The sequence below is a fragment of the Plectrocnemia conspersa genome, unplaced genomic scaffold (assembly GCF_051122295.1).
Source record: "Plectrocnemia conspersa isolate PC_06_02 unplaced genomic scaffold, ASM5112229v1 ptg000004l, whole genome shotgun sequence".
NCBI classification, from domain to species: domain Eukaryota; kingdom Metazoa; phylum Arthropoda; class Insecta; order Trichoptera; family Polycentropodidae; genus Plectrocnemia; species Plectrocnemia conspersa.
Window position 1 is genome coordinate 16,511,584 of NW_028277168.1, and position 15,096 is coordinate 16,526,679.

Below are 15,096 nucleotides of genomic sequence, written 5' to 3' on the forward strand. Positions count from 1 at the left end.
TGATTTGTAATAGTGGGTATAGTCTATTGTTGCAATTTTTTTGCTGGCATAACTGCATTTAACTTCAAAATAATAAACAATTCTGTATCTTTTATGAGCGATAACTTATGTGTCAGTAATTAAAGATTAACAATCGTGTTATTACTCGAGTGATATTAACAGATTATTTATGTATCAATAAACTGTAAATTGCATTGATTTTCGAATTAATGATTACTTATCTGATTTGGATGTATACATACAATTTATATATTATTTATTTTAATTTCGATAAATGTATGACGATACAGTTATAGTTATGCAAGATTTTTAAAAAACATTGAATCAAAATATAATTTATATTTTATAAAAAATATCATAATTGCTAGTTTAATTAATTAATTAATTCATTAATTAATTAATTAAACAATTTACCCATTTGTTCGATATAAACACGATTTTATCGAATGTCACGCTTTCAGGGCCGTTTGTGGCGAGTGAAGATCAAATTTCGTCACATATTTTTTATAATAATTAAACAAATTTCACAAATAAACATTATACACAAAAAACACAAGTGTCAACGCGTTGGTCGCGCAGCGACATCGCCGGTATACTGAGTCGTTTTTCGTTCCTGAAATATGAATAAATACACGCAGACTCGTGCAATATTTTCACACCTTGCAATGGTGATAATAATTCATCTCTACATACTGGTACACGCGTGGATAAGTATTTTAATTAACGTTTAAGTGATATGCATAGAATAAATATTTAATTTGTGCATATGGATGGGTGCAAACGTATTGTTTCTCTGCTCACGTTTACGACCCAGATTCATTGATACATAATGAAGAAATTTTCGTGCGAAAATTCGACTCGATCGTAATTCGGCTGAATTTATTAGCACGTTCACCGTTAACGTTGTAATATCGAAATCTCACGACAAAGCTAATGTATATAATATATATGTATATAGATTTCTCTCAAATGTAAGGACGAATGCCAAGAAATATCTAATCCTTAGTATGTTATTATTGCAGACACTACATTAACAGCTACAACCAATGAAGAAATGGTCGCAATACTCAATACGAAACTCGTAGTAGCTTACAAACAAAACTTATTTAAATCTAAAGTAGAGGTATCAAACCTTTTGGATCTTCTGGGCCGTATTACCCGACAAAAAATTGCACCCAATGGGTCGATTACAAATTTATTCTTTACACAAAAGATAATAATATATTGCAAAGAGTATTTTAAAGATGCTAGACTAAAAAAATTGTTTTAATTCTACTAATTTCGTGAATCTTTCCTGTATCCAACCATAAGAGACAAATACATCAAACATGTGATGGTTAAGCTATAACTTGCTAATTTTTTTTCTGAATCATACAAATCTGTGAAAAAACTTGCTCTTTAGGAATACTAAAAAAGTCGGTTTTTCAATAATATCAAATTCGTTGTCAATTCCTAGAAAGAAGTTGAACCATATCTATAACATCAATCCTTTCATCCAAAGCTATTAATAAGACTTGTAATATCTGTATGTTTTTAGAACAGATTATTTGTGTTGGGCTTTCAAAACATACTTTAATAAATTCATCATTAGTAAATGGATTTGCGTTGCTTAAAAATTTTTTTGCTAAGCAGTTATTGAGATATAAATTTTTTTCTAGATCCTCATTTTTTGTACACCACATTCCTTTCAGTTTAATAAATTTTGAAAAAAATATATATTGCATATAAAAATTAAGTTTTATTGTATTAAAAAAATGCTTTATTTTTCCAACAAAAAATAGTCCTCAGCCTTTTTTTCATGAAACGCTCTTTTATCTATTTTTGACTTTTAATTTCACAACTTTTATTAAGAGATAATGTAGAAGCCATGATAAAAAATAATGAAAAATTATTAAATCTTATTATCAATTAATTGATTAGAGAGTATTATTGCCATTTTCATTTAAAGAGAATTAAAAGGCGGTGATAGTTGTTTCTCAACAATGAATTAATATATCCACATTTATATAAGACAACGAAATGTCAAAGAAAAAACGTACGTGAAACCTATTAAACTACAAAAACTTTTCGCAAAAACGCCTCGAGAGAATTATGAAGACTCGTTACAAATATTAAAAAATAGTAACCGTATTCGATACGCAGTATCTACTATCAATCATTTTTTGAATAAATTTATGTATATTAAATAGGTAATATTATATATTATCTAAATGTGTATTACACAATTAATCACAATTTAGATTTTTTGTTGCCTTCTATAACTGGATTATTTTTTTCATAGTAGTAGTAAATTGCCTCTCAACAATATTTAATTGTTATAAAATATATTAAATACAATAAAAACTCACTTTTGCTTAACGAATTTAAAATTGGAACTCCTCAGTATTTTTTATTTGTAAACGTTTCTGTAAATATATAATTAGGCCTACTAAACTGCTTAAACATTTCACAAAAATGCATGCAGGGAGACTGAAGACTGGCTGGGAATAGATTTCACTCATCTGATACGCTTACCAAGTTGAGTTATGTTTCAATATTTCTACAAATATGTATTCCTTTAGCCTCATATATAATATAATCGCAAAAAAACAATATATCTCATACAATCAGCGAAACATATATCAAGTTATTTGTTCCTAAAATGGTACCAAGAGAATTAATTTTAGAATTAAGATTATGTCATCCGGGTTTTAGATCTACTCAAAAAAGTGAATTTGCCCGTCAAACTTTAATTTAATAAAAGTACTACTATCAATTATTGATACTGCCACAAAAGCGGTTGATGTACTCCAACAAAATTTTCAAATAACGAACTAGACTAAAAGTCTAGGTTATATTTATACTAATCATACACCTTCTATGTTTAGAAAGTGTTCTAACGCTTTGAAGTTTTGATAAATGCGGGGGACTCAAAAATTATCAAAATAATTAGCATCAAAAATCACCTTTATGCTATTTTGTTGTATTAACGCATGTTCTAAAATAAGGAACTGAGATATTATTTTCAAATCCAGAGCTTAATTAAATATTTAGCTGTAAAACATTTATGACCCACATAATCAGAATTATAAAAATTATCATTTTGATAAAGGATCCTAAAACATAAATACACATATATTAGTCGAGCAGTAATATCAATTCCAAAAATATTCATTCAATGTATGTACATATGTATATTTACATTTTTTAACGAGTCGCATAGTTGCTACTATCAAAGAACGACAAGCTTCTCGTTGTTAATGCGAAAAACCATTTGCTTAAAATATTATCACTAGAAATACTGAAAAAAACTGGTTTTGTATGTTAATGTGTAAAATATTTAAAGAAATGTGACAAATTTAATATTATAGATGCCTACTCACAGACAATATATTTCTTTAAAAAATAAAAAATAAAATATAAATAGACTAGCTTTTGGTACCCGATTTCATAGAAGTTTCGTTCCAGTTATAACATATAAATCAACTAAAGATGATGTTTTTTACTGAATTATATTAAAATTCCAGCTTATATGGATGTTTCGCTAGTTCTTTCGTATTTTTTTGTATCTGTGACTTATTTATTGTCATGGCTATGACATGAAAATTCACATTTTCGTCAGTCAGGAGTATTAGTGTAGCACTTTATAGCTATTAGGGCTCTCAATTATTCGTAGTTTACAACTATTCGAATACTGATGAATGAAGTATTCCAATATATTCGTAATTTTTTACCGATAATAATTTATTTAACCATTAATGCAAAAATCAATTAATTACCTGTAAAATATAATTTAATTAAAAAGAATTATTAAAATTAAAATAATATGACACCGCCGACAAACATTATATACACAAAAGTTTTTTGAAGGCGTAAAATCATTTTTTTGTTGAAAAGAAGCGTTTTATTGTCGCACTTTAAAACAAAATAAATACACATAAAGAACCATGGATTTCGGAGCATCACTAGTCACTCGGGTATATTGAGAGAGAAAACGACTACCTGTGTTGCTCAAATATGTTACATTCTAAGATTTTTTCAAATTTCCTGCGAGTATAAACAAATAATTTACGAATATTCGTATGGTTAAAAATCGGGCGAATGAGTCGATTAAGAACCCTAATAGCCATACAATTAGAGTTAATTTATATTAGATTCATCAATTGAACTACTCTTCTATTCACGATTGGAAAGATTATCTTATTTTGTAATTGGTTGTCCAACTAAAATGGGGTGGATAACAAAATCTCCCATAGAGAATATAAATACGGGAACGCGGGCAACCAGGAATCATTCCCTCAGACACTTTATGACACTTCTACTAGCATTTACACTTGAACATTCGCTTCAGATCTTCCAGAAATCTGCAACTTTTATTACAACCAAGAAGAGGCTGACTCAACTTAAAACCAGCAAAGATTGCAGAAGCCGCCGCTTCTCTCTTCGCATCCACTGAACCAGCTCAACGTTCGGAATCTAAAGCAAATCTACTTCGGAAACGCCTGAAACTTACAGACGTACCGACGGAAAACATTTCTTAATTGTTAAACAGCAAACTTTGTCCTAACAAAAACAAAGATCAGAAATGATTATTATTTTTCATTACATTGTAAATTAAATTAATTGCCGTGCTACAACTGGCATCATCTTTTGAATCGATTAATTGAATTTATAATATTATTTTAAAAATCAAAGAAATTTCAAAATCTGTGAAATTTCAATGGTACTTACTGAATTATCAATCAAGTAAGTACTGTAGTACTATATTATATTATTTCTTTGAAATATCACACATTGCTTACATATGTTTAAAAGAACGATTAAATGTTAAAATAAATTAGTGATATTATTTTTTTGTAACGTAAAATTGCTATTAATTAAATGATAGATATAAATGTACTTTATCAATTTATTATAAAATATTAATTAAATGCCTATTTATCTTGGCCATCTATTAAGCTAATAATATAAACGTACAAATTTGATTGAAGCATATAAACTGTCCCATTATTTCCATCCGGCATAATCTTAGTATTATGCTAATGCGTATACATACAAGGTTTCTACAGTTATATACAACATTGAAATTTTTTCGGTCGTCGCACAATTTAGGATAACTAGCTGTTGCTACCTCACTGTCATGAGGTACCGAAGCTAGCGAATGTGCGAATACCGGACCCTAAACTTTTTGGGTTTGAAATATTATTTTTGCTTCGTTCTGATTTTTCAGAATCTATTTTTAAATTTAATGGTTCAAATTAGACATTAATTTTGTATAAAAGGTTATCGGGGACAAATTAAAAATTCGTTATACTAAGAATTTCAATATTTCGGTATTCGTTACTTTGGTTTACAACTTTGAAATTTTTGAAATTTTATTCTAAAACTTTATAATTTAAAAAATATTTAAATTAGTGTTATACAATTTTGTGTAGCTTATTTTGGAAGGCGTCAGTAAGAGGGATTTTTGCAACACTATGTGTTTAGTAGTTGGTTGTAAATGAATAGTACTTATTTTGAAATTTTGCCCCTTTTTGTTGGAAATGTTTTTTCAAGCGAAATTTTAAAAAAATTCTAAAAACTATAACTTTAAATTGCCAACGTTTGTTAAAATTTAAGTACATCTTTCTTTTGTATAGAGAGGTTAATACAAATTCACATTATTTATATTAATATTTTATATGTGTTTTACAATTTAAATCGATAAAAGCAATTTTGTATTTCGTTCTCAAGCGCGCCCAAAACAGGGATTTCCCATTTAAATTTGCTTACGTGTGACAGCTTTTCTGTCATCTGGCAAGCGCTCGCTGCGCGCAGTTCTGTGCAATTAAATAAACAGTGAAATATGTTATAATCACAGTATTTTTCTTGCTAAGTGTCAATTAAAGATGATTTAAAGAGATGTAGCATTTTGAATTATAGACAATTTAATCAAAACTATAAATTATGAATGTGCCAGTAAATGGTATACATAAACAAAGAGTGTATCTTCTCATGTTGAAGTCACTCTCAGCAAGTATTATATTTTTAAGAACATACTACATAAGTTTTATGTAACTGAATACCTTAAATTTAGCTATTCCTAAAAAGGAATAATGGACAGAACAAAAATTGATTAAAAACCATGACGTATACATATTTATTTTGCCACATCGAAATTTAAAATAAGGCACTCTTAGATATTTTGCCTATTGATTATTCCAGGTATGCAATCAGATATTTATATTCATTGTAAAATGTCATCTATTAAATAACATCCAAGAAACTACACATATGTATATTGCGAGTCGTCACTCAGAACGAAACGATCTAGGTGAATTTTTTTTGTTGCAATGGTTTTAATTTATTTTGCTGTAACCAAGCTTCTTAAGCTAAACAACTGACTGCATCACAGTCATTGTCACGCGATTGTTGTAAAAGATAGTATCCCCAAATATCAATAGATAAAAAATACGTTTTATTAGCATTAATACGGTTTGATCGACATTAACCTCAATCATACACACTAAGTATATATTATTATACATGTTCGCAATTAAAACGTACCTAGTTCAGTAAAATCTAACGTATATGTGCATTAAATCGGTAGCTATGATAATGTTTATGTATTATAAAAGGAAAAACTCACTTTTTGGCCTCGGAGTCCGTTGACGGGAATTCAAATTTTGAAGATCTCAATACGAAGATTGTCTTATGATTGTTTATCTAGTTTAATCAATGTATTCTTATTATCCTCATCACATAAAGTATATATTTAATTTACATAGTTATAACACACCTATTTAATTTGCAATCCGATTATTTATATTATAAAATGACGAATTAAGGAAAATTATTGTCGCGTAGCAAAATTTTGTTTATATATAATAATTATTTAAAACTGTTGCCATGTTGATGTCAGCCATCTTGTTTTATATTTAAATGCTTGTTTTTCATTGGTCGAAACAACCGAATGCATTACCGGCGGCTCCTAAATTAATCGGAGCAAATTTAATTTAAATTTTTATTATTATTTATTATTATAATTAAATATATTTCCTTTTTTAGGGGCTGTGATGATGGCGGGTGGCAATGAGACACAGATTGAGCCGCTGCAGTAGTATATTTATTTAAGGTTACAGTGATTACATTACAAAAATGGGGCGGACGCGCGACGGCACGCGTCCGAACCCTTACAAGCTTGCCGGAAGAGAGAGAGCCGTCACAACACCGCTATTTCTGCGCCGACCAGTTTTGGCCATAACAAATCTATATTGGCCCCCATACGGCTCCGGCCCTAGCAATTTACAATTGCGAACTATAACCAGGGGGAGGTATGGGGGCCTTGGCGCTGCTGTTGATTAAATGCTGGCGGCGCAAAAGTAGCAAAGTCGTGACGTATGGTGTGGCGGCGCGGCCTCCAGTGACGCGCGGCGTGCTTCGCTCCAAGCCGAGTGGAACACGTGTAGACCCGGGCGGCGCGTAGGGCTCCAGGGGGCGCGAGAAGAACGGGCATGTCCGGGAGCACCTTTCGGGGCCCTGTGGTGCGTCGGTGCAGCTACACAGGGCGCGCGCGTGACGGGCCCCGAACATGCGGTTCGAGCTCGGAGTCGCGGGGGCGTAGCCCTACGGGTGCGTGACGGGTCACGCGTGGTCCACTCGAGCCTGGTCTACGGCAGCACTTCGGTGGCTTCTCGCTGGAGGCGCGTGGTGGCGCCGGATGCTTCCTGGGTCACGTGGTCGGCGGCGGCGGCGGCTGACGATGGCGGCTCATGGTCGGAGGCGCAGGCCCATCGTCTTGGTGGTCCGCCAGCTCGAGTCCGGATCCAGGGAAGCTCCGGCGGGGTGGCAGCAAGTGGGTTTGCAGCGGCTCGGCTTTTTGTACTGCAGCGGCGTCTGTGTCTGCCATTTTTCGTCTGACTCCATATCTGTGCTCAGGATCACGTCGGCGTCAACAGTTTAGGGGCTGTGATGGTGACGGGTGGCAATGAGACACAGATTGAGCCGCTGCAGTAGTATATTTATTTATAACCTATATGCTATCTACTACAACATGATTTATAAGAAATACATTAATACGATTAATTGAAAAGTTGTTTTATTAATAATATTTAAAGTGTAATTTCAAAACTTTGATGATAATTTATTGATAATTCTTTCAATCTTGGATACGTATTCATCAATCATATTGTCATATTGAGATGGTATTTCTTCAGTATATGATTTCATTATTTTTTTATACTGCTCATAATATTTAACATTAGCCGCTTGCAAATCGTCTATTTTGTTTTGATATTCTGTCGAAGTTGTTTTGCATTTATTGTATTCTTTTGTTAGCATTTCTTCTTCCTTGGACAATTTTGCTAGTTCATTATCAGCAGAATTTTTTATTTTCTTTATCTCCTCGGACAGTTGCTCGTCCATTTGTTGCAATTCCGCAACTTTCTTTTCTAAATTAACAGCGGTTTTCTGATAACTGCACAGTTCTCTTTCCTCGCTGTGCGTAGACATGCTCACACTTTTAATTTCCCTAATTTTGTGATAAACTCCATCTAAGACGTCAAACATGGTACCGCACTCAGACATACATACTATATTCTTTTCTAGCGTATTAATGCTGGTTTCTTTGGTCAAAATCGTATTATGTTTGTCGTCGATCTCTTGTTGCTGTTCTTGTTCTAACTTTAATAATAATCTCTTTTGACTGTTCATTTCTTCTATCTCGCCATCCGTCACTATCAGTGATCTTAGTCTTTTTATTTCTTCAATCATTCTGTCATGATTTTTCAGTTCTTTCTCTATATCGGCTTCAATGTTTTCGTTTTCCGTTTTGATGAAGTCAAGTTCGCTATTTAGTTCGTTGACTTCTTTCTCACGTTCTAAGTTGTGATCTTTATACTTGGTAATATCGTTATTCATCTTTTTAATTTCCTGCTCCGATTTAATGATTTCCAACTGTAGATCGTCTATTTCGATTTTATATTTGTCTTTCTCCATGATCATTTTGTTCATCTGTTGCGCTTTTTCCTCTGTATCTTCTTCCTTCTCCACTATACCGGCTCTGCGCTCTTGAACGAACAGAATGAAATTATTGAATAGACAAAACACAATCTCCACCATTGATTTTGTGGGATTTATTAAATCGGCCAAAGTGGCGTTTTCGTTTTTCTCGTAAATCTCCAGCCTTAGATAGTTTATCGCCTCGGCCAAATTGAGCAAAGGCAATAAATCGTAAAATGCCTCCAAATTCTCTTGATGGCTCACGATTGGCTTGAACTTTATTAACGATTCCGTTTGAACATCCATCGATTCGAAAAGTTTTAGCATCACTTCGATGAAAAACGTGGGTTTCGGTTTCAGAAAATCATCATTAGTGATTTGATAATTCAGCATTAAAGAGTTCCAATCTAAGCTATCCATGTTTATTTTAGAACGTGAAATTGACTTATGAGCCGAATTCGATGAGCGACCGTTGGGCAATGCAATCTCAGTATTGCCAGTGTCGATATATATAAATACCTCAGTATGCGTCACTGCGGGGGGCGCAGCCCTACAGGATGCGGTGCCGATGGGGCGCGGTGCTGCGGGGGGCGCAGCCCTACAGGATGCGGCGCCGATGGGGCGCGGTGCTGCGGGGGGCGCAGCCCTACAGGATGCGGCACCGGTGGAGGCGCGGTGCGGCGGGGGGCGCAGCCCTACAGGATGCGGCGCCGATGGGGCGCGGTGCTGCGGGGGGCGCGGCCCTACAGGATGCGGCTCCGGTGGAGGCGCGGTGCTGCGGGGGGCGCAGCCCTACAGGATGCGGTGCCGATGGGGCGCAGTAGTGCGGGGGGCGCAGCCCTACAGGATGCGGCTCCGGTGGAGGCGCGGTGCTGCGGGGGGCGCAGCCCTACAGGATGCGGCGCCGATGGGGGCGCGGTGCTACGGGGGGCGCAGCCCTACAGGATGCGGCGCCGAAGGGGGCGCGGCGTGTCAACTTTGAGGTTATGATAGGCCGCGACCACGTGCGTGGTTCTCCGGGCGCCGGTGGGTGCGCGGTGGGGCTGCGGGGGGCATCTAACGGCGCTGTGATGTCGCTCCAGCGGGCGTTGGGCTTCGACCGGCGCCTATGGGGGCGCGCGGCGGGGCTCCTGTGGTCATCGGGCAATCGCGGCGTCTCTCCGGCGTGTCCAGGACTCTAGCGGGTGCTCGGGGGCTCGCGACGGCGCTCCGGCGGAATTAGGCCCAAAACTCTACCTCGTAATGTCTGGGGGCTCTGGCTGTGAAGGTCTCGACGGTCGGCAGGATTTCGCCCGGTCAGATGGGGGCTCCGGCGGCGCTGCGAGGCGATGGGAGCGGATTCGGACAGCGTCCCCACGCCCGTCCGCCGAAAGCAGCGCTTTCGGCACGTCCTCTCAGCTTCGGGTCCCGTTCGGAATAGGCCGAGCTTTTGCGTCCCCAAGCGCGTTAAGGGATGGTTTTGGTCTTAACGCCGTGGTCGGTGAGCAGCGATCGGCGCTAGGGGTGCAACGCCTTTCCGGCCCGATTCCTTGTTATGTGTAGCACTAGGTCGCTACACCTTGTTTACGTGTATTATTATACACCGTACATACAAAGCGATGCTATTTACAGAGTAAAGAGTTGAACGGGGAATGTTTCATTTTAAGTTATGCGCGTCCGGAAGCGGCTTAGAACAATTATATATAAGATTGCAAAAAAAAAACATTCGACATGCACTTTTCACGATCCTCATATTCGAATCAGGCCACCAGATAACCGTCAGCTACGACCTCGTATATGGTATTATTCGCAAATCTAAACGACCATAACCATAATGCACACGTGTGTTGTACTATTAATGGTACAAACGCTTTCGTGTATGCGCCAATAACTCACATTGCTAGGTCGAGCCTTTGCATCTTCAACATACAAGTACCTGTCATACACCTGTCCAAGAGCGTATAGTCAAGCTCGAGCTGGATGAATGACCGTAATTTACATAATTAAAACTATTTACTCGAATCACGCGCGCGAATCGATATTCACGCCGTTGTGCCTTCTATTGAGCGTTTAGGCTTTGATTTGTATACGTCAAGGCTGGTGCATCAATGAAGATTAAATATAAATGCATCTGATAAAGTCAAAACACGACCATGTTCTTTTTTACATTGCAAATACATAATATAGCAGCAATAACCACAAAACTGATGATTTGTAGAAAAACCGATGTATTGAAAGAGTGAGAGAAAATAGCGTTTTTATGTTAGATGAGGTGACACAATGTCAGTGCTCCAATAGATTCTTAGTTCTGTCGCTACAACACAATCAATGTCCTAATCTTCCTACACTACTAATAGTTTAATTTTGTGCCAAATTAGTGTTTATAAGTTCATAACTAATGGTTCCAGAGCGTACCCCAAATTAACGAAAAAATGGCGATCAGATTCTACAACAGCAGTAATTAAGAGTAGAAAAATTATAGGGTCCAAAAGTTAAGATAGTTTAAAAAAATGTGCGATACCAATGTTTAGCATACGCGTTTATTTAAGTTTAAATTACAAAATTTGTACTTACAAATTTGTGATATAAATTTATATTTGGATATAAATATACGGATAATGGATCGTATAAAATCTATGAGTTGTCTGGTATAAGCTTGAGATAATTCCTGGCGACTCTAGGTAGCAACCTGGCTGGACTAAATACGATGACTGAAATGAAAAAACTTCTTGCCTGCCTTTCTCTGTGATTCGATTATGTCGATCTGAAGTTATTGCGGCATATCTGAAGTCTAGGCCTGAGTTGTGTCGATTTGGTGCAAACTTAACGGGTAACGAGTTCAAGCTCTGAACTCTAGTGTAGTATACAAATCAGAAGTGAATTGGAAAGCGAGAAGTACTAGTGATGAATGAGAAGTAATTAAACTGCGACGGTGTTCCGGTTTATACATTATCGAAAAAATGGGAGGAAATCGACAATATTCTCTCTGGACTCTTACCCACAGTGCATATATAATACTTCCCACTTCTATACTAGTTTTCATCTTTCAGTCGCTACTAATATATGTTAAATATGATATAATATTTATTTTATTTAAGAATTTCTCAATAATATAATAATTATTTTATTTTAAAATTTCTCAATATTACTTATAAATTATAACATACTTTTGACTTCGCCTCAACTAAAGTACCTTACGCGAATACTCATACAGTAATAACAATATAAATCATGATTAAACCTATTTTATGTTGCTATAAATTGCTTTAGTATATACGTTACATTACATTGATAAGCATTAATTGCAATTGAACACGATTTATTTAAAAGCAATACTTTTTTAATTAATAATAACTGATTAATACACACAAGATATTATTTCGTTAAATAATTATTTTGTTACAAACTTTCTATTTGTTTATTACAAATAACAATGCGTCTTGATGGTCTTTATACAAAAAAAATATTTAATAAACATTTTATATACATACATACATACACAGAATTTGTGTAAGATGCATTGGGGAAACCTGTCAAGTCATTTGTGTTCACGCGAAATGTTAAAATATACAACTAACTAATTTAAAAAAAAACGATTCTAGTGCACACTTAAAATAGATGAGTACCATCCCATATGTGTTTTTCCAGCTCCTTATAGCCATCGCCGAAAACATTATTGTTTATTGAAAAGCTGGATGACTTGTGTAAGAGAAGCATTCTCAAGCTCTAACTTCCTGAGCATGACGATCAAGAATAAGGGATGTGATCGAACTATCTAGGTCACTTAAAATCTCGCACCTTAAAATCGCCGAGCACTGATGGATTATTGGCATCACTCCTTAATGTGCTACGCCGAGAATGTAATTGATTGTATCACAACGCTCCTAGCAAAGAGGCACTGCGATACACTTACAGATACAAATCGAATTCCCTCTTTTGAATTTTTTTTAAATTATCTTCAACAAAAAATAATTCTTCGCTTCATTACTTAACATCCGTGATTAAGCAAAATATCATCAATTCCGTCGCGTAAAAATATTTGAAATAACACAGAACTCACCCAGAAATTATTAAACTTATTAAATTAAAAATAATAAGAGACACTTATTAACAAACTAACTAATAAAATTCGCGTTCAAATTCAAAACATCAAAAGCGTTTCGTGGTCGCGTAAATTAAAAGCCTTGAAACCGGGAGACAGTTCTACAATTAAAGTCCGGGCAATTAAAGATGTAATTCAGAAATTATCAGAAATTCTTAGTGTCGTTAAACGATTATCAAATAGAAAGGTTACAGAAATAAATAAATAAGATAATATATCGATCAAAAACCTTTCCTTTGTAAGCTTAAATACTTAAATAATATATTTAATTCATGCTTATCTTTTAAATATTTCCCAATTATCTGGAAAATGGCGAAAATTCATCAGATAAAAAACCTGGCAATGCAGATAACATACCAATTCACTATCGCCCGATCAGTTTACTGCCGTTATTTAATAAAATAAATGGAAAAATTATAATATCTCGATTAAATGAATCTCTTAATAGCAAACTCATTCGTGAACAAACTAAACGCTCAATAAATCTAAGTTGCTCAACTTCCAAAGAAAAATTTCATGACAAACTTTGTTAAATGCTTTTTGAAAGTCGATATGAGTTACATCGACCTGTATTTTATAATCAAAATACTTTATCACCGCCTTCGAAAGGCACAAGATGTTAATGACCGTGGAATGACGCGAACGAAAACCGTGATGTTGGTCCACGTTAGCGAGCCAACATCACGGTTTTCGTTCGATAGCCTGCTTGATATAATATAGAATAGGTTAGAGAAAGTCTGTGGCAAATATATGCAGACAATAACATTTAAGTGTACAAACGTATATATTTAAAAAAATATTTTAATTAAAAACTGAACTAGTTTAACGTAAGTATAGGTTTATTGCTCTTTTTTTCAACAAAAAAATAATATATTCATGAATATATAATATTATATTTTGCTTGAAATTTACTATGGATTATATATATTTTAAACATATATAATTAACTGTTAACTAAAAATATATTTACTTAATATATTCATAAATATATTTGAAGTTTAATTTAAATTTGAATTAGTTTAACCATTTTTATTAACTTTTACCTCACAGTCTAATTATTATAACCATGCAATAAAAAATCTAAACGTGAATATTCATGCTTAATAGACTGATTATACTCATATCGTTATTTATGATAAGTCAGAATAGGTCAGGGTACATGAATAATATTTATTATTATATAAATGTGTTATATGACGTTGTATTATTTAAATTAGTGCATAAAATTTGCATGTAAATCAGTAAACACCACATATATTTATTTACGATCTTTAAATAATCACCTCTAATCGCTGGTTTTAAATTTCTATACTTAAAACATAATTACAGCATATGTATACATACTAGATCTTTTATCTTACATGACGTAAATCTATACGTTTTTCGATCTATTAGCTGCAATATATGAAAACATAATATTTCATGCTGTCTAAATAAGACTGCTAGTATTTCCGTAACGAAAAATACTCTATTTTGTTTTGGATGTATTTTTTTTTAATTTTAAATTTACATGTCATCATAATAGTTTTGTTGAATAGTGTTCATTGACATCCGTGAAATGGTCATTCGTTTCAGAGACAAAGTAGATGCATAGAATAGAATATGTCACACGATCGCCGACATCATATTATAATGTAGTACATATGTATTTTGAAGAAAAAAAAATTTACGTTCCCAAATTTACATTATGTTTCACAGTTTTGTATTTTCTCAATGGTAATTAGAAACGCTTTTTTTAATATTCATAAGACAAGTGTCAGTTTTGAAGAGACGGTGATAAAAAATTGTGTCTCATGAACGTACGTCGTATTATTTTCTAACGGTTAAAACATAACAAAACTTGTACATACATTTAATAAAAATATTTCTTTTGACTTACTTGGGTTTTTGGAGTGACATGAATCATAAATTATAACACTACATCATATTAAATTACAAAACGCCAGCGTTAACCCTTTTGTTAAATTTGACGATAAAACCTGCAAATTATAGAATAAATCAATTCAAATTGTATAGAAGCAGTACAATCGTAAGCTAAATATAATTTAATCATTTAC

The 15,096-nt window shown here is 34.3% G+C and overlaps 2 protein-coding genes across 6 annotated transcripts in view; both read right to left on the bottom strand.

Moving 5' to 3' along the window:
• Positions 1-15,096, bottom strand: part of LOC148236055 (alpha-galactosidase MYORG) — a 35,741-nt gene that overhangs the window by 20,339 nt on the left and 306 nt on the right. The window contains exon 1 of one of the 5 annotated variants that reach the window (XM_088184734.1): positions 14,919-15,018. The exons of 1 other annotated variant lie outside the window; for it this stretch is intronic. The gene's annotated coding sequence lies outside the window, so the exon portion shown is untranslated. Of the gene's footprint in view, positions 1-414; positions 598-6,607; positions 6,629-14,918; positions 15,019-15,096 lie in introns of those variants that run through there. 3 more of the 5 variants (XM_088184736.1, XM_088184733.1, XM_088184740.1) reach the window with 3 other exon arrangements.
• Positions 7,063-10,515, bottom strand: LOC148236056 (uncharacterized). Its single transcript, XM_088184046.1, has 2 exons — positions 9,896-10,515; positions 7,063-9,847 (listed from the first exon to the last, which is right to left on the bottom strand). The coding sequence occupies exon 2, from the start codon at positions 9,376-9,378 to the stop codon at positions 8,083-8,085; it is 1,296 nt and encodes a 431-aa protein (XP_088040172.1). The 5' UTR covers positions 9,379-9,847; positions 9,896-10,515; the 3' UTR covers positions 7,063-8,082.

Coding starts and splice junctions, on each gene's coding strand:
- LOC148236056 (XM_088184046.1), bottom strand. CDS start 9,378: ATGGATAGCTTAGATTGGAACTCTTTAATGCTGAATTATCAAATCACT.